Here is a 26,148-nt window from a genome sequence, read left to right as displayed (position 1 = left end):
AAAGTTATAATGATATGGGAAAACCACTGGGCATTTTCTCACAAACTCTGAAATTCACATGCCTGACAACTCAGAAAACCACTCTCAGGTGCGTACCTATGACAAGCCCCACACATCTGCCGCAGGAGACAAGTTCCACTGAGTGAGAACATTCACAACCCTATGCCCATGGGCAGATGATATGGTGGTGATATTTGCTTATGATGAAATAATATACAACCCAGGAGGCGGAGGTTGCAGTAAGCCGAGATCACGCCACTGCACTCAGCCTGGGCAACAAAGTGAGACTCTGTCTAAAAAATAAAAAAAAGAAAAGAAATAGTATACAGTGGTGAACATTAATTAACTTTAGCTAAACACAAAAAGCATGGGTAAACTTTTAAACCATAATATGGAGTGAAAAAAATCAAGTCCATCAAGCATAATGTAATGGTTGATCAAGCATAATGTAATACTTGATCAAGCATAATGTAATGGTTAATTTTATGCATCAACTTGGCTGAGCCATGGCACCCAGTTTTTGGTCAGACGCTAGTCTTGTTACTGTGAAAGTATTTTTTAGATGAATTAACATTTAAGTCAGTAGCATTTGAGGAAAACAAATGAGCCTCCATATTGCGTGGGCCTCATCCAATCAGTTGTAGGCCTTAAGAGAAAAGACTGAAGTTCCCAAAGAGGGAATTCTGCCTCAAGAAGGCCTTCAGACTCAAGCTGCAACATCTAACATCAACTCTTCCCTGCATCTCCAGCCCACCAATCCGTCCTGCACATTTGGGGCTTGTCAGCCCCTATAATCATGTGAGCCAATTCTTTTTTTTTTTTTTTTTTTTGAGATGGAGTTTCGCTCTTATTGCCCAGGCTGGAGTGCAATGGCGTGATCTTCACTCACTGCAACCTCTGCCTCCAGGGTTCAAGTGATTCTCCTGCCCCAGCCTCCCAAGTAGCTGGGATTACAGACATGCGCCACCACACCCAGCTAATTTTGTATTTTTGGTAGAGATGGGGTTTCACTATGTTGGTCAGGCTGGTCTCGAACTCCTGACCTCCAGTGATCCACTCATCTTGGCCTCCCAAAGTGCTGGGATTACAGGCATGAGCCACTGTGCCCGGCCTGTGAGCCAATTCTTTACTGAAATCTCCCAGATAGATAGATAGGTGGATAGGCAGATGGAAACCCAGCTCGGTGGTTCACACTTGTAATCCCAGCACTTTGGGAGGCCAAGGCTGGTGGATCACCTGACGTCAGAAGTTCGAGACCAGCCTGGCCAACATGATGAAACCCTGTCTCTACTAAAAATACAAAAACTAGCCAGGCGTGGTGGTGTGTGCCTGTAATCCCAGCTACCCAGGAGGCTAAGGCAGGAGAATCTCTTAAGCCCGGGAGGTGGACGTTGCAGTGAGCCAAGATTGCGCCATTGCACTCCAGCCTGGGTGACAGAGTGAGACTCCATCTCAACAAAAAAAAAAAAAAAAAAAGGCAGATGGATAGATATACTATTGGTTCTGCTTCTCTTGAGAACGCTGACTAATACAATGTATAATATGATTCTCTTTTTATAATGTTTAAAAAATAAAACTAAATGATTTTTTAAAAATAATTTAGGATTTTGGCCACCTGAGAGGTGGGGGGAGAATAAAATATGGAAGGAACACATATAGTAGATTTGAATTATTGTCAGTGTTCTAGTTCTTGAGTTGGCTGGTAATTCAAGAAGTTTTATGAAAACATTATTAGCAAATGAATGAATGAATAAATGGATTAACAAAGAGAGTGTATCATGAACCAAAGATTTTGATCAGTCTAATCCTGTGCATAAAATAAAAATTTCATGTTACACATCAGTATGCATGGTTGGATCTTAGTTATGTAATACAAATATATATACTTATATATATATTTATACACCCATATATGTGTAAATTTGCATTTAAAATTTTGCATAGGAAAAACTCAGAAGGCTAGACACTACTATCTCTGTGTAGCAGGCAGCATTCTGAATCATTTACATGTTCTTATTTTGTTTCTTTTCTGAAATTTCAAAATTTTCTACAATAAAAGCATATTTGTCAAAGGAGAACACATTTTTATTTTTTATTTTTTATTTTTTATTTTTTTTTGAGATGGAGTCTTGCTCTTGTTGCCCAGGCTGGAGTGCAGTGGCACGATCTTGGCTCACTGCAACCTCTGCCTCCCAGGTTCAAGCGATTCTCCTGCCTCAGCCTCCCGAGTAGCTGGGATTACAGGCGCCCACCACCATGCCCAGCTAATTTTTGTATTTGTAGTAAAAACAGGGTTTTGCAATGTCGACCAGGCTGGTCTCGAACTCCTGACCTCGTGACCTGCCCACCTCAGCCTCCCAAAGTGCTGGGATTACAGGCGTGAGCCACCACGCCCAGCCAAGAACACATTTTTAAATAGGAGAAGAAACATAGTGACATCATCAGGATGTTCTGTTGAAACTCAGTTATGATTGTCTAATGTGCGTTCATTTTCATGTTTAATGAATGGAAAGTTGAAAATTGTGTACTTCTTTTCAATTTAATTCCATTAAATATTTAGTGAGTGTTTACAACGAAGATACAAAGATAAGAGATAGTCCCTGACCCTAAGGAGTTTGCAAGTATGCAGGAAAAGAAGACTTCAGAAATAGCTGCATCCTAAGGCAGAACATGGTAAATGCTTAAGAGTATACCAGAGGGCTGTGTGTCTCTGTCCAGAGAGAACTCACCATGGCTCAGAGGCCCTCAGAAGATCTTCATAGAGATTCTAAATAGGCAAGGGACCAATTACAAGGATTTCATGCTAAACTAGACAGTGGAAATGAAAAGAATACAATGGGAAAAAGAGCACTAACAAAATTTATTTTAAATCATTTTTAAAACATTTCAAGAAGTTGAAAGTTTCTTTCTTTTTACTTTTTATTTTTACATAATTTCAGACCTTGAGAAAAGTTGCAAGAACAGCACAAAGAATTTCTGTATATGGCTGGGCATGGTGGCTCATGCCTATAATCCTAACACTTTGGAAGGCTGAGGCTGGAGGATCACGTGAGTTCAGGGGTTCAAGACCAGCCTGGCCAACATGGCAAAGCTCTGTCTCTACTACAAACACAAAAATTAGCTAGGCGTGGTGGCGCGTGCCTGTAATCCCAGCTACTTGGAAGACTGAGGCAGGAGAATCACCTGAACCCAGGAGGCAGACGTTGCAGTGAGCCGAGATCACACCACTGCACTCCAGCCTGGGCAACAGAGTGAGACTCCGTCTCAAAAAAATATATAAATAAATAAATAAAATAAAAAGAATTTCTGTATATCCTTGTTAAAAGAAAAGCTTTAGAAACAAGTTTAACAGTTTATCTGAGTAAAGAACAATTCATGAATCAATTAGCACTCAGAATCAGAAGAGGTTCAGGGCCGGGTGAGGTGGCTCATGCCTGTAATCTCAGCACTTTGGGAAGCCGAGGCAGGCACATCACAAGGTCAGGAGATAGAGACCATCCTGGCTAACACGGTGAAACCCCGCCTCTAAAAAAAGCACAAAAAATTAGCCAGGCATGGTGGTGGGCACCTGTAGACCCAGCTACTCGGGAGGCTAAGGCAGGAGAATGGAGGGAACCTGGGAGGCGGAGCTTGCAGTGAGCCAAGATTATGCCACTGCACTCCAGCCTGGGCGACAAAGCCAGACTCCATCTTAAAAAAAAAAAAAAAAAAAAAAGGAGAGGTTCAGGGACCTCTGCCTGGCAGTGAACAGTGAGCTTTTATAGGCTGAACACAAAAATAAAGAAATCACTTGATTGGCTACAGCCAGGCATCTGCCTTATTTGGGCATGGTATGATGAGTTGGTGGCCTGTCATTTGCTGAAGCTTGGCTGTTGTGATTGGCCGAAATCTGGCTATTTATTACAAAAAACATACTCTTAAGTTTTGGTTTCTGTATATACTAAGTTAGGTTGCATTGTATTATGCCGGAATTCAAAAAACAGAGACAGCCTCAGGCTAATGGCCTCCTGCTTATTTAAATTTTTTTGGAGACAAGGTCTCACTCTGTTGCCCAGGCTGGCCTGAGCTCAAGTGGTCCTCCCGCCTCGGCCTCCCAAAGTGCTGGGAGTACAGGCGTGAGCCACCACACCCAGCCAGCATATTTAATTTAACACCCTTTACCATTCTCCAACTGTTAATACTTTCCCACATTTGCTTTATCATTCTCTGTGAATGTGTATGCCTTTTTCTGAATGAGTGTAAATTGCAGCAATTATGTCTCTTTCATTTCTAAATACTTCAGTGTGTATTTCCTAAAAACAAAGATATTACCTTACATAACCAAAGTACAATTATCAAAATCAGGAAATTAACATTAACACAGTGTTATTATCTGATTTACAGACCTTAATGTTGGTTATGGCAAAGAAAAGCCCAAACACATACTGTCATTACTTCTCTTAATTTTCCTTTAATCTGAAACCATTCTTCAGTTTTTCTCTTTCATGACACTGACATTTTTGTAGTTATTTCATAGCCTGTGGTTTTGTGGAATTTCCCCCAATGTGAGTTTGTCTGCTATTTCCTCCTGATGAGACTCAGGTTTTGCATTTTGTGTGGAAATACTACAGAAGTGATGCTATGTCCTTCTTGGTGATCGTATCAGGAGGTTCATGATGCCCATGTGTCCCATTTCTGCTGCTGTTAACTGTGATCACTGGGATAAGGCAGTGAATGCCAGGTTTATCACTGTAGAGTTGCTAATTTTCCTTCTGTAATTAATATGTACTTCTGGGGAGACTATGTAATTTTTTTTTTTTTTTGAGACAGAGTCTCACTCTGTCGCCCAGGCTGGAGTGCAATTGCATGATCTCAGCTCACTGCAACCTCTGCCTCCCAGGTTCAAGCGATTCTCCTGCCTCAGCCTCCCGAGTAGCTGGGATTACAGGTACGCGCCACCATGCCAAGCTAATTTTTTTGTATTTTTAGTAGAGATGGGGTTTCACCATGTTGGTCAGGTTGGTCTCAAACTCCTGACCTCGTGATCCACCCACCTCGGCTTCCCAAAGTGCTGGGATTACAGGCGTGAGCCACCACGCCTGGCCAATGTAAATATTTTTACTCAGCAAACTTTAACCCACTGGTTTCAAATTCCATCATTTTCCCCATATTTATCATGTGGCATTCTATTATAAGGAAGAACGATTCTTGCTCTCATTTATTTATGTATATCAGCACGTATACATGAATCCTTATTTTATTCAGTAGCTGATATTCTCTTGCTATTATTATTTATTTCATGATTAAATTGTCCCAGATTTAGCCAGCAGGAGTGTCCCTTTGCCTGTTGCTATCATTATTTATTTCAAGACTAAATTGTTGCAGATTTAGCCAGCAAGAGTGTCCCTTTGACATGTCCCCTCGTTTTTTTGTTTGTTTGTTTGTTTTGTTTTGTTTTTTTGAGAGAGTCTCACTCTGTCGCCCAGGCTGGAGTGCAGTGGCACAATCTCGGCTCACTGCAAGCTCCGCCTCCCGGGTTCACGCCATTCTGCTGCCTCAGCCTCCTGAGTAGCTGGGACTACAGGCGTCTGCCACTATGCCCAGCTAATTTTTTGTATTTTTAGTAGAGACGGGGTTTCACCGTATTAGCCAGGATGGTCTTGATCTCCTGACCTCGTGATCGGCCCGCCTTGGCCTCCCAAAGTGCTGGGATTACAGGCATGAGCCACTGCACCCGGCCATCCCTCCTTTTTTTAAAGACTTACTTTCTGACACAAGATATTCCAGGCTCAATTTATGTTTTCTCTTCTCTAGCCCAAAATCAGTCATTTCTCCAAGGAGCTCTGGTTCCTTTTAGAGCATGGTATCAACAAACCAAGATCTGGGTCCCAGGTGTGCTTGTTCCCCCCGAGGCCATCATTGCTTCTAGCACACATACATGTGTTCAAATATACACGCACCCATACCTATGTGGCCGTGTGTATTTCTATATCTGTATGCATATGAATTTGCATATGTATGTATTTCTATATCTGTCTGCATGAGTGTGAATTCGCTTATGTGTGTACTCCCATATCTGTGTGTAAATATGCATATGTGTATTTTTTTTTTTTGAGACAGGTCACTCTGTTGCCCAGGCTGGAGTGCAGTGGCGCGATCTCAGCTCACTGCAACCTCTGCTTCCTGGGTTCAAGTAATTCTCCTGCCTCAGCCTCCCGAGTAGCTGGGATTACAGGCATGCGCCATGACACCCAGCTAATTCTTTTTGTATTTTTAGTAAAGACTGGATTTTGCCATGTTGGCCAAGCTGGTCTTGAACTCCTGACTTCAAGTCATCTGCCCACCTCGGCCTCCCAAAGTGCTGGGATTGCAGGGGTGAGCCACTGCGCCCAGCCAAATTTCTATATCAATCTGTGTGTGTGTGTGTGCATGTAATGAAATCATGAGCTCCTACCAATATCTCTAAATCTAATCCAACCATAAGGTTTGTCCTAATCTTCCCTCTTTCTGTATTTTAACTTCCTTCAGTTAAAGATGTTTTTAAAGGTCATGGATATAGTTCAGGCTGTTATCATTAATGACAGCATCCAGAAACCCTGCCCCTCCATCACATGGCCTTGTTTTGTGCTCAGCACAGACTTGGGCATTGTCCAGCCTGTGCGAGACCCTTGCTCTAATCAGGCAGAAGGGCAGACGGAGTAACCAGGCAGGGGTCTGGTTCTGAGCCAGAAGGCCCTTCTGGAAGGTTCAGGGGAGGCAGAAATAGAATCCCCAGGAAATGAGGGGTTCCAGTGGAGCAGGGGGAGCGCTAGGATTTTCTGAGTGAGATGAGAAGCAAGAACAGATGGGCTGTTGGCTGTCTCCACAGAAAGACCACAAGTGACCTATGGGCGCTTGGAAAGGTCAAACCTGTTCCCCACAGCAGCTGGGACCAGAGCCCCTGACTGGAGGCTTTGTTGGCACAACAGCTGGCCCTGGCCAGGGGTCAGGGGCAGCTGGGAGTCTGGGAGGAGGCTTCTCATACTCAGCTGTTGGCTGAGAGACAGCGCATGAAGGGCAGAAGCCACCCCACAGAAGGCCATGTGTGTAAGTCCTTCCCCTATTGTTTCAGGATATAAATGAGTGGGTTCAAACACCAGTGACCCTGGTTATGACTGCCTCAGACCTGCTTATTCATCACCAGCTGATATGCTTTCCAACCACTATGTTCCTAGGCATCCTGTTCCCTTGAAGATCATTGCATTTGGGGGTTTCAACTCCCTCATCCAAGTACATCTGTGTTTTATTTGCAGGTTCTCTCCACCCAACATTAGCTGAAACCAGTAGAGTCTTATAGAATATGGAGCCAGCCAGGAGATTTATGGAGAAAGCTCAACCATATTCATGAATAACGTCAATAACAGCAGCAACATATTTGAGCATGGATGTACCAAACACATCCACAAGTGGCCTGCACACAATACCTTCCTTACTGCTCAGGCAGCTCTGTAAGGTGCAAGTGCCTGCCCTCCAGGAGGGCATGACCCACAGAAGTGAAGTAACTTGTCCCAGGAACACTGGGCAGTGAAGGTTTGGAATGTTTCAAGGCTCCAGTTTTGTGTTTGTTTGTTTGTTTGTTTGAAACAGAGTCTTACTCTGTCATCCAGACTGGAGTGCAGCGGCACGATCTCTGCTCACTGCAACCTCTGCCTCCCGGGCTCAAGCAATTCTCCTGCCTCAACCTCCCAAGTAGCTGGGATTACAGGTGCCCATCACCATGCCCGGCTAATTTTTGTATTTTTAGTAGAGACGAGGTTTCACCGTGTTGGCCAGGTTGGTTTCAAACCCCTGACCTCAAATGATCCGTCTGCCTCTGCCTCCCAAAGTGCTGGGATTACAGGCATGAGCCACACGCAGGGCCTCAAGCCTCCAGTCCTTTAACATATCAATCTTCCAGGGGCTCATGAGGCCCCCAGGGAGCACTAGGTGAGTGCAGACTCCACAGGGCACAGCAACTGTGCCTAATGCAGCTTCCCAACCTCTGGGCGTGCCAGAAGAGGAACTACAAATCATGGAGGGCAGCTGATTTGACTGATAAGCCCTGAGGCTGAGAACTCCGCTTCCTGGAACCCAATACTAACACAAGGAATTGATTTTCTACCTTACATAAGACAAAAATCCCCAGAATAAACGGCAGGTGTAGGCCTTCTGCCCAGAGCCAGAATTAGGCAATCTCTTTAGACTGTGCAAGATGCACAAACTTCCTTTCAGCCACACAAATCCAAAAAACATCACTGGAGGCTTCAAAGCAAGCCAGCTGGATACTTGGCCCAGAGTGTCAAGCTGCAAAGCATTTGCAGCACGGGGTGCCTGGCCTGGGAATCTCAGTGTCAGCACCCGCTAGGATGGCATATCCTGGACACCAGTTTCTCCTAACTGTCATCTTGTCTTGTTCCCTCTAGTTCAGTTTAATGCCTGATGGGCAGGAAAGGCAAAGAAGACTGCAGCTTCTAAGCAGCTCAAAGCAGGAGGGCCCAGGAAGCACATATGCAGTCTCCATCCATCGCAATCCCCTTTTGACCATCCCCAAGCTCTCCTGCCAGCCTGTCCCTGACCCTGGGACCTTCAACCATCTCCTCGTCCTCTTCTCAGCATCAGGCACAACAGGCAACATCTCGCTCACTACGGGGAGTTGAGCCAGCCAGGACATGAGGAGTTTTCAGATTGTGGTCAGGAAGCACTCCCGGCAAACACAAATGGGGACAAGCTACAAAATAATCGGCCTTCATATTTCAAAATGTCACTCATGTGAAAGACAAAGAGAAACCCAGGGATGGCTCCAGATTAAAGAGAGTGGGGTAGCTGGGCGCGGTGGCTCATATCTGTAATCCCAACACTTTTCGAGGCCAAGGTGGGCAGATCACCTGAGGTCAGGGGTTTGAGACCAGCCTGGCCAATATGGTGAAACCCCATCTCTACTAAAATTACAAAAGTTAGCCGGGCATGGTGGCACACACCTGTAATCCCAGCTACTCAAGAGGCTGATGCAGGAGGGTCGCTTGAACCTAGGAGGTAGAGGTTGCAGTGAGCCAAGATAGCGCCACTGTACTCCAGCCTGGGTGACAGAGTGAGACTCTGTCTTAAAAAAGAAGTGGTGGTTGGGGGTGGGCCTGTGGCAGTTAATGCTGCAAAAGTCTCCTTTGCTGTAGAGGATGCAATCAAGACACTTGGCGAAATCTGAATAATAAAGTCTGCAGATTAGACAACAGTGTCAGATCTGTGCTGGTTTCTCGATTTTGATTGTTGTGCTCTAGATAGGTGAGAGAATGACCTTGAATAGACACTGAAGTGTTTAAAGGTAAGTGGTCATCATATTTCAGTTTATTCTCAAATGGTTCAGGAGAAAGAAAAATGTCAAATAGCGTGTGTGTGTGTGTAGAGACAGAGATGAAGAAACATAAAGATGAAAAGCGTAATGACACAAACACCGTGATGTTAACATTTTGGGGAATCCGTGTGAAGAATACTATTATTGCAGCTGTTCTGTAAGTTTACATTTTAAGTTTAAAAGGAAGGCCGAGCTCATGCCTGTAATCCAACTTTGGGAGGCCAAAGCGGTTAGATTGCTTGAGCTCAGGAGTTCGAGACCAGCCTGGGCAACATGGCAAAACCCCATCTCTACAAAAATATTTTAAAAATTAACTGGGTGTGGTAGCACATGCGTGTAATCCCAGCTACTCTGGGAGCTGAGGTGGGAGTATTTCTTGAGTCCAGGAGGCAGAGGCTGCAGTGAGCAGAGATCACGCCATTGCACTCCAGCCTAGACAACCGAGCGAGAACATGTCTCAAAAATAAACAAGTAAAAAGTCTACAAGGAAAAGCAATGAGGGAAAAAAGGCGTGCCCACCCTGCAATGTGCAAACCCTTCCTCATTCTCCAGGCCTGGTTCTCCTGAATGCCCAGTTTTGTCTGCCCATGGCTGGCCATCTGAGGCTACTGTCCCCAGGACCTGGCACCCCCACAACCATCTCCCAGCCCTGGCAAGGCCCACTTCCATCTGCTGCCTCCAGCCCAGACTCCCAGCTCCTCCAAGGTGCAGATCTAGCCCATCCTGCTTCTGCCCTAGTCTTGGCCAGGCCCTGGGGCTGTTCAGCAGGCTTTTAGTCCAGCCCAGGCCTCACAGGTCTTTGCAGCCTCCTCCTTAGTGCGGCCTCACTCTTAGGCCCTTTCAGCAAGAACTCCTCCAACTTCCCTCCTCTCCACTGGAAGCTCCAGTATCTCCTTTTCTCTCCTTGATCTCAGAAGAAAAAGGATGCCTTCTCATGTTCTAGGACCCAATTCCTTTCCTGAGTGCCCAACTTCTGTGCCTACTCCAGGCCTCACTGAGAGGCTTCTGTCATGACCCCTCAGCATCCCTCTCCTCTCCTCAGCCTCAGAGCTGGCTCAGGTTTCTCTGGGGTAAAACAGCCTTCATCCTGCCTTCCTTTGCCAGTACCCATCTTTTGTCACCTTCTGCCACATGAAATACCTCCTCAATCTACACTTCCTGCCCCTGCATTTACTTGTGAGCATTCTGACATCTGGCTTCCATCCCCTGGGGCCCCAAAGTGACACAGTGTCAGAGACACAGAATTTAGAATCAGAAGACTCGAGTTCCAGTCTCTGCTCCACCTCCTAAGAGCTGGGTGATTTGTGATGTGTTTCCAAAACTTGTGGGAAGCCCAAGTACATAGTTCATATACAGCTCACTATGAACTATCACCTGTGACCTCACAGTCTTCTGACCCCTTGGCCTTTCTCTCTCCTCATCCTCTTCATCTATCCCTGATTTCCCCACACAACCCTCTCTGAGCCTGATGTCCACTCCACCTGTCTGCTGGTGGCTCCCAAACCTGCATCTCTGTTACTTGCCTCTTTTCTGGACTCTGATTCTCTGAGTTCCAGAGACACTTGGAAATATCCTCTCAGGCATTCGGCCAGCTCCTCAAATTTAACATGCCAACAGTGAGATCCATCCTCAATTACGCTCAAATTGCCAAAAAGCAGTCAAAGCAGGGACTTAAGGCCACTAAGAAGTAAAAAACTTCTGAGGAAAGTATTTGATATTCCAAAAATGCATCAAAGCAGCTCATCCTGTTATGTGCCATGTATTGTGAATTACACAGGGGAGAAGTACCTAACATCTGCAGCAAGGGGGACTGTGAAAGTCTCAATTCAGTGTTTGATATCATCTTCATCTAAAGAGTTCATCCTCTTAGCCTTATTTTGCTAAGGTTAGCCTTGGTCCCTCATCATCTGAGCACCTACTTCAAAATAATCCTCGGCCAGGCACGGTGGCTCACGCCTGTGATACCAGCACTTTGGGAGGCCAAGGCCAGCGGATCACAAGGTCAGGAGTTTGAGACCAGCCTGACCAACAGTGAAACCCTGTCTCTACTAAAATTACAAAAATTAGCCAGGTGTGGTAGCACACACCCATAGTCCCAGCTACTCAGGAGGCTGAGGTAGGAGAATCACTTGATCCTGGGAGGCAAAGGTTGCAGTGAGCCGAGACCGTGCCATTACACTCCAGACTGGGCGACAGAGTGAGACTCCACCTCAAAAAAATAAAAATAAAAATAAAAAAATAAAAAATAGGTCAGGTGTTGTGGCTAACGCCTGTAATCCCAGCACTTTTGGAGGCCAAGGCAGGTGGATCATGAGGTCAGGAGTTCAAGACCAGCCTGGCCAAGATGGTGAAACCCCGTCTCTGCTAAAAATACAAAAATTAGCCGGGCACAGTAGTGGGCGCCTGTAATCCCAGCTACTTGGGAGGCTGAGGCAGGAGAATCGCTTGAACCCGGGAGGTGGAGGTTGCAGTGAGCCGAGATCACGCCACTGCATTCTAGCCTGGGTGACAGAGAAGACTGTCTCGAAAATGAAAATAAAAATAAATAAATAAATAAATAATAAAAAATAATAATCCGGCTGGGTGTGGTGGCTCATGCCTGTAATCCCAGCACTTTGGGAGGCCGAGGCAGGCAGATCATGAGGTGAGGAGTTCAAGACCAGCCTGGCCAACATAGTGAAACCCCATCTCTACTAAAAATACAAAATAAAATTAGCCAGGCATGGTGGCTGGCGCCTGTAGTCCCAGCCACTTGAGAGGCTAAGGGAGGCGAATCACTTGAACCTGGGAGGCGGAGGTTGCAGTGAGCGGAGATCGTGCCACTGCACCCCAGCCTGGGCGACACAGCAAGACTCTGTCTAAATAATAATAATAATCCTCCAACTGGGTGCAGTGGTGTGTGCCTGTAATCCCAGCTACTTGGGAAGCTGAGGTAGGAGGATTACTTGAGCCTAAAAGTTCAAGACAAGCCTGGGCAACATAACAAGACCTTGCCTCCGAAAAAAAAGAAAAAAAAATCATCCTCCTCTCCTTCTCTCATGCCCCACATTTAGTTTTCGAATCCTGAGCCAAAGGCCCCACATGCTCCCTCCCCTCCCACCAGCACTGCCACCAGCTGCACCCAATCCTTGCTGGCTCTTGTCTGCAACACAGTCATTGCCTCCAACTAAGAGCCCATCCTAGGTCCCACCCTAACCCACCCATGCTATCCTCTACTATGGATCACTTCCTTGAAGCACAGAGCTCGAGGTGTTACACTTCTGTTCGCACAGTCAAGTGGCTCCCCCTTGACTCTTCAATCTAGCCCAAGCTCCCTGCCTACAAGTCAAAGGCCTCCCCAGTAGGACCCAGTCTAACTACCTTCCAGATCCATTGTTCACCACTCACTCCTCATAGATGCTGGGCTCTATCCAAACTGAACTTCTCACCATCTGGGGACATATGTTCCCTCTGCCCAAAATAATCTACCCCTGTCTCCACCTGTTGAGATCCATCCCTAAAGGATTATTCAATAAATAGTACTGGAACAATTGGTTAGTCATTTGGAGGAAATTTTTTAAATTCTTCACTCATACTATACACCAAAATATATTTCAGATAGTTAAACGTAAAATGTAAATATATAGTAATATCACATATATAAAAAATAAAACCATAAAAAGCTTCTAAAAGTGTTCAAAAACATGACTACCGAATATCTGAAAGGGGAGAAGATCCTAGGCTTAAAGCAAAGAATGAAATTTCAAAAGAAACAAGCAATATATCTGACTCATTAAATAGAATTTGACTGGTTAAAATCAAACTGATAAGAAATGAACAGAGGGGTCCGGGCGCGGTGGCTCATGCCTGTAATCCCAGCACTTTGGGAGGCCGAGGCAGGCAGATCACAAGGTCAGGAGATCTAGACCATCCTGGCTAACACAGTGAAACCCCATCTCTACTAAAAACACAAAAAAATTAGCCGGGCGTGGTGGCAGGCGCCTGCAGTCCCACCTACTCGGAAGGCTGAGGCAAGAGAATGGCATGAACCCGGGAAACGTGGCTTGCAATGAGCCAAGATCATGCCACTGCACTCCAGCCTGAGCGACAGAGCAAGACTCTCAAAAAAAAAGAAAGAAAGAAAGAAAGAAATGAACAGAGGGGGCTGGGCGCAGTGGCTCATGCCTATAATCCCAGCACTTTGGGAGGCCAAGGTGGGCAGATCACGAGGTCAAGAGATCAAGACCATCCTGGCCAACATGGTGAAACCCTGTCTCTACTAAAACTACAAAAATTAGCTGGGCACGGTGGTCGCATGCCTGTAGTTCCAGCTACTCAGGAGGCTGAGGCAGGAGAATCCATTGAACCCGGGAGACAGAGGTTGCAGTAAGCTGAGATCATGCCACTACACTCCAGCCTGGTGACAGAGTGAGACTCTGTCTCAAAAAAAAAAAAGAAATGAACAGAGAGATAGAGAGTCCTTTTCATGAACTGAATGTTGGCGTCCTCTATGTAGGGAAGTTGCATTAGAGAGGAGAAATCAGAAAGTTGGTTAGCAAGAAACCAGAGAAGGAGCTGGGTGGACATCTTTCACAAAGGTCAAATGATGCCTGACATTGCATTCCTTCCTTAGGGATTTTAATGTCTCAATCCTCTCCAAGGATTGAATTGTTCATGACCCAAAATTTGGTATCTTCCTCTGAACTCTCCTTCTTCTAGGAAACTGATGTCAAATCCACCCTACCTGCTGGCAGCTCCCACACCTAATTACTACTGACCCATGTGGATGCACCCGAGTTCACATTTATTGAGCACTCACTGTAATTCAGGCATTACGCTAAACATGTTTCAAGGATTACTGCCCAACAACCCTACAAGGTATTTTTTTTTTTTGGTGCAGTTGTCCCCAACATCCTCTTTGATTCCTGTCTTTTCAAAATAATAATAACTACTTTATTGGGGTCTAATTTCTCTACAATAAACTACACTTGAATGAGTTTTGGCAAATCTGTGAAATCACTACCATAAACAAGACACAGAATACATCACCCTTAAAAGTTTCCTTGTATTACCCTTTCCAATCTGTCCCTCCATATTCAGGCCCAGGCAACTACTGATTTGCTCTCTGACACACACACACACACATACACACACACCTTCCTCTTTCATATAGTTTTATATAAATGGGGTCATACAAACTGTGTGATCATACTTTCACTTCCCTCGGGTAAATACCTAGATGTGGAGGCTGGCTGCGGTGGGTCACGCCTGTAATCCTAGCACTTTGGGAGGCCGAGGTGGGTGGATTGCCTGAGCTCAGGTGTTCGAGACCGGCCTGAGCAACACGGTGAAACCCTATCTCTACTAAAATACAAAAAATGAGCTGGGTATGGCTATAGTCCCAGCTACTCAGGAGGCTGAAGCAGGAGAATTGCTTGAACCCAGGAGGCAGAGGTTGCAGTGAGCCAAGATTGTTCCACTGCACTCCAACCTGGGCAACAGAGCAAGACTGCTCAAAAAAAAAAAAAAAAAAAGTGGAAATGTTGGGTCTTATTTTATGAAAGGTATATAAGAAACTGCCAAACTGTTTCCCAAAGCATTTATACCATTTTATATCCTTACTAGCAATGTATGAGTTCCAGTTTCTTCACATCCTTCTCAACACTTGATGTCACATTTTTTAATTTTAGCCATTCTAGTTGGTATTTCATTCTGACTTTAATTTATATTTCCCTAATGATGAATAATGTTGAGCACTGTTTCATGTGCTTACTGGCTTTTTTGACGAAGTGTCTGTTAAAATCTTTCGCCTTTTATATTGGGTTATCTTATTATTTGTGTTCTTTACAAGTCCATTGTTGGATTCACTATCTATGAATAACTACATTTAGGCTGGGTGTGGTGGCTCACATCTGTAATCCCAGCACTTTGGGAGGCTGAGGCGGGCAGATCACCTGAGGTCAGGAGTTCAAGACCAGCCTGGCCAACATTGTGGAACCCCATCTCTACTAAAAACACAAAAATTAGCCGGGTGTGGTGGCGGTTGCCTGTAATCCCAGCTACTCAGGAGGCTGAGGTAGGAGAATTGCTTGAACCCGGGAGGTGGAGGGTGTAATGAGCTAAAATCACGCCACTGCACTCCAGCCTGGGTGACAGAGCAAGACTCAAAAAAAAAAAAAAATTAAGGATGAGGACATTTTGGCTTTGGAAAATCAAGTAACTGGTCAAGGTCACAGATTCAAACCCAGTGCAGTTGCAGAGCCTACACTTTTTAACACTATTCCAATTCTGCCTCTTGTTACACCTCAATGCTTACAACAAAAAGACCTCATAGGAATTATTCATTTTATTGATAAAGAAACTAAAGATTCGCAGTCAATTCCCTTAACCACTTTAATATGGCTAACTGTGGGGACAGTTAACTGATCTCTGGATCCCAAATCTAACCTCATCCTAAATCATCTTCTTTCTATATTGTTCCCAAAGTGATCTTTCCAAAATGTGAACCTGATCACATACGGTGGCTCCAGACTCTGGGTTAGGCACTAACTCTCCCGCACTGCAAATGGCTTTCCTTGATCTAATCCACCCTCCCGTGTCATCTACGACCATTCTTCAGGCATACACACCCCCAGCTGCTCTGAGCTCCCAGCATCAGGCCCTTGGTGCCTCTGCACTGCCGTCTCCTATGCCGGGTGGCTCTTCTCCAGAGTTGCCAGGCCAACTGCAGTCTGCCCTTCAGAGTCAGCTCATGCCTCCTCTAGGGAACCCCACAGGCTGGTCAGAACCCGCTTCCGAGTGCTCCAAAGGATCTCCCTCCCCCCGGTCGCCAGTGTATAGACTGGAACTCTGTTCCCAGCACACAACCAGCGCGGGCAGGCTGGGGCCTGAGTATGCTCAGCTAACGCCCCGGAAGCGAGAAGGAGGGAAGTAGACGACACCGGAGTCTAAAGTAAAAGTGTCACGGGAAGAGGCGCGTAGACAGACGGAGCGGGCGGCTGAGTCACGCTAAGGCTGGCAAGTCCCCAGGCCTAGAAACCGAGCAGTAACACTAGCCTACTCTCAGCTTGCCGCCCGCCCGGCGCGGCCCCTGACGTCACCCCTCTGCGCCACGCCGCCGCGGCGCTTCCGGCCGCGAGGCCGCGGAGGGCGGGACGGAGTGACTTCACGGGAAACGCGCGCCGGAAGTGGCTAGGGCTGCACGGAAGTCGCGGGGGCGGGGCGCGGAGGCGATGGGGGGGCGGCGGCGGCCGGCGATGAGCGGCGGGAGCGCGTGAGCGAGCCGGGCGGGCGAGGCTGGGGGGCCCGGGAGCGCGAGCCGCAGGGCGGAGGGCGGGGGCGCGAGCGCGGCGGGCGGTGGCGGCGAGGCGGCGGCCTAGAAGATGGCGGACGGCGACAGCGGCAGCGAGCGCGGCGGCGGCGGTGGGCCGGGCGGGTTCCAGCCCGCGTCCCGCGGCGGCGGCGAGCAAGAGACGCAGGAGCTGGCCTCGAAGCGGCTGGACATCCAGAACAAGCGCTTCTACTTAGATGTGAAGCAGAACGCCAAGGGCCGCTTCCTCAAGATCGCCGAGGTGGGCGCGGGCGGTTCCAAGAGCCGCCTCACGCTGTCCATGGCGGTGGCCGCCGAGTTCCGCGACTCGCTGGGCGACTTCATAGAACACTACGCGCAGCTGGGCCCTAGCAGCCCCGAGCAGCTGGCGGCGGGCGCCGAGGAGGGCGGCGGGCCGCGGCGCGCGCTCAAGAGCGAATTCTTGGTGCGTGAGAACCGCAAGTACTACCTGGACCTCAAGGAGAACCAGCGCGGCCGCTTCCTGCGCATCCGCCAAACGGTCAACCGCGGCGGTGGCGGCTTCGGCGCGGGCCCCGGGCCCGGCGGCTTGCAGAGCGGCCAGACCATCGCGCTGCCTGCGCAGGGCCTCATCGAGTTCCGCGACGCGCTGGCGAAGCTCATAGACGACTACGGAGGCGAGGACGACGAGCTGGCAGGCGGCCCGGGAGGCGGCGCCGGGGGCCCAGGGGGCGGCCTGTATGGAGAGCTCCCGGAGGGCACCTCCATCACCGTGGACTCCAAGCGCTTTTTCTTCGATGTGGGCTGCAACAAATACGGGGTGTTTCTGCGAGTGAGCGAGGTGAAGCCGTCCTACCGCAATGCCATCACCGTGCCCTTCAAAGCCTGGGGCAAGTTCGGGGGCGCCTTTTGCCGGTATGCGGATGAGATGAAAGAAATCCAGGAACGACAGAGGGATAAGCTTTATGAGCGACGTGGTGGGGGCAGCGGCGGCGGCGAAGAGTCAGAGGGTGAGGAGGTGGATGAGGATTGAAACGGGCAGCTTCCCCTACAGGCCTCCACCCAACCACCATCCCCTTGGCTAGAGAATTCCCTTTCCTGCTCATCCCCAGTGAGCTAGTGGAGAGGGAGCAAGGGAGGCCGCAGAGGGAAAAAACAAAACGTAACACAGTTAAGAGAAATAATCGTAAGAGAACAGTGACGGACAACTTGAGAAAAGCAGTCCAGTTCCAAGGAACTGACAGCAACCTGCAAAGAGGAAAACAGCATCTCCTCACCTGCGTAAAATTGTCTCAGCTTCTGTTGTTTCTCAACTGAGGTTCGTAAACCCATCAGGATAATCCCTGGAGGGAATAGATCCTTGCACATCCAGGGCAAGAAACATGTCCAAGTTACCCAGACCATTGATAACAGTTGCATTTAGGTTGCACCTGGGTAATCTGGCATAAAAGATCTCTCTAGGCCTCACTGTTGCGGTGTCTATCCCTTCACCTCCATTGAAATCAGCATTTTGGATCTAGGTCTTCATGGAATCCTTGAGAAGAGAGGCCTTTACAATTACCCAGTTCTGAGGGTTCAGGTTCACGAAAAGAAATGCAACTTGGGATAATCATGAACAGGTTAAAGATAAGATTTCAAGAAGCCATCTAAGAATACAGAACCAAATTGGATCCATTTTTTTAAAAAAATGGTTTTGCATGGAACCTGGACCAAGGCAAATGTCTTTTCTTCGCAGAATTGTTTTCCAGGATGCCAGTGGATTCAGATAGCAATGCTTGGAGTAGAATCCGTTACTAAAATAGTTTCAAAGTTGACAAAAAATTTTCAAAGATAAAAGCAGTTTTACATTGGGGGTTGCTGAGGTAGGCACAAGAAAAAGTCAGGCATAAAGCACAAGGCAGACTGTTTGAGTGGATTGGTTGCTGCTCACTAAAGTTGTTCCCCTGATCTCTAAATATGGAGGTCATTACCAAGAAATGCTTTGGTATGAATGAGAGCCAGATCTCCACTGTGTGAGCCAGTGAATTATGGCTAATTCGGCTGTTACAGCCACTGGTTGGCTGGATTTTAAACCATAAAACTTGAAGATTACCTACAAAAGTAACAGTGTGGCTATAAGCCTGAGCTTTAATGGATATACATCCTCACGGAAAAGTTGGAAATAACCAAAACTGAAGTCTTAATTTACCTTCAGTTTAATCTGTGGATTTGTTCAAATACTAAAGATCCTCAGGTCCAGAATTCCAGCATCATTTATTCTTTTAAAATTTTTAAGAACTTGATCCATTGTATCAGTACCTCACAATCAGAGTTGGCAAATGATGGATGAGTGATTCAAGCAGTGCACCCGGTGGAAGCTGAAATCCATCTGTGAATGGAACTGAAGTGAACGTGAATATGCTGACTATATCCTGGAAGCATTTTTATACCATCTTGAAATTTCAACAAACTGGCTTTTGCCAGTTAATCCAGCTGTCTTTCAAGAATAAAAGTTGGGGTTTTCAAGGATCGCCTCTTCTATATTTTAAATGGATTTTCAGTAGAAATGATTTTTACTAATCAAGTTAATCCCACCCCATCAAAAGGTATTCCTAGAAATGTCATAGACCTAGGTAACTTTGAATTGAATGGGAGCTAACGTTCTTTCCAAAGTTTTCAGGTATTCTTTGTGTGACACCTTCTCAACCAGGAGGCAAGTAACCCCACCTCCACAATCTTAGTATTTTTTTTAAACTGCATGCCTGCCCCTTATTTGAGCTGCCTTTTTAATTTATTGCATATCCTTTTTATTATCTTATTTTGGTATTATTCAATCTATACAATCTTTTTGTATTTATTGGGAAATGAGTAATATACAAAAAGGTTTTCATGTATTTGTGGCTGAGAGGGCGGGAAATAATTGTGTACATAAAATTAGGCTTTTTTAAAAAAATAGATTATGATGCAGAATATTGTTGATCTTAGATTAAAAAGTGGAAGAGCCACAAACATTGGTGCCCTTTTCAGACTATTTCTCTACTCTCATCATCCACAGTAGAATTTTTAAACAGATTTTTTTAAAGCTTTTCTTTTAAATTTTTCTCCGTTGCAAAGAATGTTTCCTAAATTGTATGGGAGCAATAGTATTTTTGATGTTTTAATGACATCCGTATACTTGTACTGTATTTTGTACTACAAGGCAGCTGTTTTTCAATAATGTCCTGCTGTATTTACCTACGTGTTTTGAGTGTCTATTTCTTTGCTGCGGAGAACAAATTCCTAAATAGTTTTAGTAAAGGAGCTGAGAAGCTAGCATTAGGTTTGCAGAAACTATTTAAGTTTCAACTCTGAGGCAGCAATGAAAATTTAAGTTGCAGCTATTAGTTGATTGCTGTAACTTTTTCATTTTCAAACCATGTACAATTCTTGTATAGACCAACTTGTTTTCTTGCTTCAGTGGTGGTTCTGTTGCTCAGCTGCAGTGAGCCAGTTCAATTTTGCAAAGGTGCAGTACCTCTCCTTTTCAAGGGGTTGGTTTATTCTTTTTTCTTTTTGTTTGGCTGAATTGCAGTAACTAGCCTTGCCTTTCTATTCTGTAGAAATGACAGGGTCTTCACAATCCTTCACCAGTGGCTACTAAGCTATAATTAGCTGAATAGAAAGAATGTGGAAGTGGTCTGAGGCATATAGAGTATATGCCAAGAACACTACCATATATGGCATCAGCTTTGGTTACCAGAGAAATTTTCTTAGTCATTAGACCATGTAACAGTAATATATCATATGTAAATCTTTAGATATCAATTTGAAAATCCTCCAAAAAAAGGAGCAAAGAATGCATAAGCTATGTGTTGGCAAAAGTAATTTATATTAAAATTTTGACCTGCCTATGTAAGATTAAGTGGTAATGTCATAGTGGTGGGTTTTTAAGTCTTAACCAATCTCTAAGGTTTGTTTCTCCTGCAAGGGATGGTTCATGGCCTCTCTTCCCACTGCAGGAAGATTGCAGAAGGCTGTGGATTAATTGTAGCATTTCACTGATCTTCACTCCAGTCACTAGGGACAATAGAAACCTGCAAAACACAGATTCATTCGTAAATATTATTAATAGCTTATTAAAGGAAATGGTCTTTGTTAATTCCAGTCAGATAATGGCATTGTACAGACATGGGAAACAACCAATTTTTTTTGTTTTTTCAGTTGTTGCTATGAATGATTTTGAGCCTTTTTTTTTAAGCTTGGCAAACATCCCAGCTAATCAAAATAGTCATATTCCTGAGAAGTAGGAAACTAAAACTTCTTTTCATATAATTGTTAGAAGGTTTGTTTCCCAAACTACCATAGTTACAAAGGTGAAAAGCCAAATTTTAGGAACAGAATCAAAAGAATAAAAATCTGTGAAGAGATCCTACTACTCTTCCTTCTATGTTTTGGTTTTGGTTTCTGTTGTCCTTATCATTTCAGCAAGTGGAACAGCAGCAAGTTTTTCAGTGCATATGCTGCACAGAACAAAATGTAAATCTGTATGGCACCAAAAATCAAAGTGAAAACCAAACCAAAAACCCAAACACCCTATGTAACTATCGGAGGCATATACGTGGTATACATGACTGTAGCTGTGATACACACATGGCTACTTGTCACATCACTTTCCATAATTATTTACTGCAAAATGATTGAGAGGCTTTTGGTGCAGGCAGCCGTTAACCTCCTGCTTCCTTTGTTACCTCTGGATTACTTTGCAGTAAATTGCAGGTCTTTTAAGAGATTCAAGCTTCAGTTTTCTCAAAACAAAACAAATATCCTGTCTTATCTGAAAATGCAGGGTTGTGGGCAAAAGAGGCTGGTTATAATAATGCCCTCATATTGAGTGGTCTGTAAACGGCTGCACACTTCAGGCACTGTAGTTGCTGACGATGCTTTGTTAAATGTGACCTTAACTGGCTTTACAGGGGTGTAGAATGTAATCTACACAAGGTGACTTTGCATCTATCTTGCTCTTGAGGTGGATGAAATTGAGAAGCTGGAGTGTGTAAGCCATGCACATAAGTATTCTTCACTGTAAATTTTGTTTTCATTTTTAACCCAATTATGGTACTTTATCCAATGCACAACTGATCTCTCAGTAGATATTCATTTGAAAATAGTGTGGCCTTGATCAGTGAGAAAGGGAAGGAGAAAAGTGACTTTTTTGCTTATGTAGAAATGACTCATTTGCTGAGAGTTTGTCTTTCTGCAGCACTCTTGGTATAATGTTAGTGATCGGTCTCCTTTTTGATTGGGGAAAGTTAATGTTTTTGACCCTGGAGTTAATTCAGTTGAGTTATCTTATATTTTTAGGAAGTATCAGAATTGCTCTGATGAATAACAAAGTTGACTGTTTTGATGTCCAATCTCAGGTTTTAGAATATAGTGGTGTAAAGTCCCACTATTTTTAATTCTTAAAACAACTTTAATTTCGTACACCCTAAAAGTCACATGAATAAGGCCTGTTCAGAGAGCAGAGCCTCCATCTTTTTGCTCCTTTTCTACTTTGTACTTCACTTGAAAAAATATCAAGTGACTTTACATTGTATATTTCCATTGTAACCCTGACATTTCTCAAAGATAAAGCACTTTTTGATCATGAAATACATGAAATCTTTGTGTGATGTGGATCATAGTTTCTCAGGCTCCCTTAGATAATTGCTTATGAATATTGTTCTAACTCTGTGTAAGAAGAGTAGAAATCTTTGCTAATGTTAGAAGGTTTGTATTATTGATCCAGAATGCATTTTGCTAGTTTCCAATGGATGGGAGAGTAAATAATGCTGCATTCACAATTTAATAAGTTACTTTCCCTTGAGCCTTAAGGTAACTTTTTCTTTTCTGTCAACTACAGCACTGAAGTTATAGTAAGTGAATGAGATTATCAGTTTTCAGGGTTGGTTTTAGAGTACTGTAAATCAATTAGCTGTCTTCCTAAAGAGTTACAACTCCCATTCAGTATACTGGATAATGGGTGTGTGGGTGGGGCTGGGGAGGGCGGGAGATAGTTTGTAGAAAAGAAAAAAGAAAAAAAAAAAAACACATTTACCTTAAGAAAATATAGACAAAAAAGAATAAAGTATGTGTCATATGCTCCATTTGAGATTCCAAATGCGGCCGGGCGTGGTGGCTCACGCCTGTAATCCCAGCACTCTGGGAGGCTGAGGTGGGCGGATCAGTTCAGGTCAGCCTGGACAACATGGTGAAACCCCGTCTCTACTAAAAATACTAAAATTAGCCGGGCATGGTGGTGCATGCCTGTAGTCCCAGCTACTTGGGAGGCTGAGGCAGGAGAATGGCATGAACCCAGGAGGCGGAGGTTGCAGTGAGCCAAGATCGCGCCATTGCACTCCAGCCTGGGTAACAGAACAAGACTCCGTCTCAAAAAATAAATAAATTCCAAATGTAAGGTGGAAATGGCAGATTATAACTTCATTTCCTCCATTTTTAACTTAGAAAAAACAAAGTCCTTAATTTTCAAGTATTAGCCCCCCAGAAGTTTCAGCAGATAGCTGGACTCTTGAATAATGAGTTCTTTTGATATGTCTGACTTTGCTATTTAAAGTCTCCTTTCCCAGCCCTCAGTCTTAAAACTCAGTTTTATTACTGACGGATTTAACAGACTCTTACTTGAAAATTGTCCAATTATCAGTACTGAAAATTAGATTTGGAAAATGAAAAAATAATAAAATCGCATCAAGAAAACTTATTACCTTAGAGATTCCCAATTGATATCTGTACCCCTGATCCAAGTAAGGCCTTTATGAATGTATTTTATATTTCCTAAAGAAATAGGGAATATGCCATCAATGTAATCACCTCTATTCACAATCATTTAATTTGAAAATCTAACTCATGTCTCTTGAATTAGACATTCCAATTGGGATAGGTAGAGTCATGTTAAAACAATAGAATAGCAACTGCCATATTGGTAGTTTCACTGCTCAATATGATTTCTAATAAGAGCAGAGCTTTATTGGAAGCTAAAACTCATTTTTCTCCATAGATGATTCTAACAGTTTAATAAAAAAGTATAATTATACTTTAAGTGTCAACAGATTTTGAGTCTAGAAGCAAATTTCATTTTCCTTGTGTTATATCTAATATCCATTGACATGGGTAAGAAAACTAATTATGTCTTTTTAGTATGATGAAATGTGGGCCCAGAGTATTGGAAAGAAAGCAATAGCCCTATTCAGTGTCCACTAGGATGGATATTGCCGAAGGCATGAGTTTGTCCTTTTTTCCCCCTTACCTTAACACTTCAATAGCTAACTTTTTCCAAAATATCCATTTAGGCCATCTCTTATTTCTTAAAGCCAAATATTTCGTCCCCAGTCTTAACTCTGAGTTGCAAGATCAGGCTGGTTGGAAGAATCTTTATATTTAGAAATAGGATGGTGAGTGGTTTGTTTATTCTCTTGTAAAATTCCTTTTTCAGAGACATAACTGCAGGGAGAGTCCCAAGAGAACTGAAGAACTGGATTATATCATTAAACACATTTGTGTTGTAGGAATTTGGGAGTTTCATTTTGAACTGATAAGATATTAGACATAAACCCTTGTTCCAGCCCACATGTGTCATCCCTGTGTACAAAAGCTCTCTGGATTCTTTTTTTTTTTTTTTTTTTTTTTTTTTTTTTTGAGACAGAGTTTCGCTTTTATCATCCAGGCTGGAGTGAGTGTAGTGGCTTGATCTCAGCTCACTGCAACCTTTGCCTCCCGGGCTCAAGCGATTCTCCTGCCTCAGCCTCCCAAGTAGCTGGGATTACAAGCATGTGCCACCATGCCCAGCTAATTTTTTGTATTTTTAGTAGAGACGGGGTTTCACCATGTTGGCCAGGCTGGTCTCGAACTCCTGACCTCAAGTGATCTGCCCGCCTCAGCTTCCCAAAATGCTGGAATTACAGGCATGAGCCATCACGCCTAGCCTACTCTCTGAATTTCTAAAAGTCAGTAGGTTGACCAAAAAGTCTAGAAACTGGCTTTAAGTCAGTATGGGACATACTTATAAAGAGTCCATGGTTTTGCACGTTTCGGTAGACAAGTAAATCTGAGTTATTTTTCAATGACTTACCAATATTTGAATAGTAACTAAGATCGTCAGTGTATCTGGACTTCTTTTTTTGAAGTTCTAAAACAATTATAGTAGGGATTTATTATTTTGGGCCTCCATCCAGATGTTTTTCCAAGATCATTTTTAAAATTCATTTGTCTTCTGTTTCCAGATAACATACTTTCCATTCTATAGGAATCTTCACTGCCAATCATAGTATCTACCAGTGGCTTCCTTAGACTATTCACTCCAAAGCTGGGACTGATGTCCTGCCAGTAGAGAATCTACAGAAATAATTTGAATGAATTAAAACCAAATCTTGATAGCAGGAGACAGCTTCCTGATCTAGATGTACAATTAGAGTTTAGGTTGGAAATTACTTTAAAATGTGTTTTTTGGGGATGTCTTCAATCTCTGTGTAAATACCCACATGCTTATGCATTGTAAACCAAGTGTGTATTCCTGTGTATGAATTTGTAGAACTGATTTCTGCTTCAAGAGAAGCTGCACCTTTAATTTTTTAAGGTCCCCTCCACCTGTAACCCTATAAATGTCTGTAAATAAAACACTAAAATTTGTAGTGATAGGATCAATTTGGGAATATCTGCTGAGAGACCAAAAAGTTCATTTTTTTAAGTACCTTGGTTAAAGAGTAAAGATTATTCCTCTTATTTTTTAAAGAAGAATGCACTTTAACAAACATAGAGCTGCATGGGCAATTCAAACAAATCTGTGAAGTGCAGTACCCATTCAGAAATCACACTTCCTGAAAACCGTTCAAAAGCAGAGTCCAGACGGGCTGTTGATCTCACTGCCTGTAGGTTGAAGCTCAGATTCTGATCAATTTTGAGAGGAGCAGGGCTGCTTCAAAAGAGCAATGTGAATACAGTCAGAAGCTTCAGACTGGTCTGTAAAAATGGCGGGTCCCGTATTTACCACTAACTAGCAAAACTGACAGAAAAACAGAGAAAAAAATGTAAGAATCCTTCCTGCTGGTGTGCACTCCTTACAATAGACTTTTGCAAATGGAGTTTTACAGTCTATATTTAAAAAAAATTGTATGTTTGTAACAAATAAAGTATGCAGAAAAGTGAATGATAATCTTGTGCTTGTGTCTCTAAGTAATTATGTGGTGATAGGGGAGGGAAATCCCATCTGTTGGGGCTCACGAATGGGTATGGAATCAGGAGTTCCCACTTAAAATGACTTAAGTCATTGCACATTTCATCTGAACTATAGCCTGTTCTAGAACTTCTGGGTTGCCGTAACCCTTTTCTAGTAAGCAATTTGTGGAGTAAATCAAAACTGTAAATTAATTTTATGCTTTGGTTGATAACCTAGACAGCCACTTGGTTCCCTTAATTTCTTCCATCATTTACAATGGCTTGAAAGAAACTGCTAAGTCTTCATTCATTGTTTATCAACATTGTAATTGCTTAGGAGGTAAATTAGGGCAGCCTTTTCTTGCCCTAA

At 44.1% G+C, this 26,148-nt stretch overlaps 1 protein-coding gene across 1 annotated transcript; it reads left to right on the top strand.

The window, feature by feature from the left end:
* Positions 1-13,765: 13,765 nt before the first annotated feature.
* Positions 13,766-25,776, top strand: PURB (purine rich element binding protein B). Its single transcript, XM_003318415.7, has one exon. It carries the CDS (start codon positions 16,708-16,710, stop codon positions 17,644-17,646), a length of 939 nt encoding a protein of 312 aa, XP_003318463.1. The 5' UTR covers positions 13,766-16,707; the 3' UTR covers positions 17,647-25,776.
* The last annotated feature ends 372 nt before the right edge of the window (positions 25,777-26,148 follow it).

The sequence above is a fragment of the Pan troglodytes genome, chromosome 6 (genome assembly GCF_028858775.2).
Source record: "Pan troglodytes isolate AG18354 chromosome 6, NHGRI_mPanTro3-v2.0_pri, whole genome shotgun sequence".
NCBI lineage: Eukaryota > Metazoa > Chordata > Mammalia > Primates > Hominidae > Pan > Pan troglodytes.
Note: the sequence above shows the minus strand (reverse complement) of the source record. Positions and strands in the feature narration are given on the sequence as shown.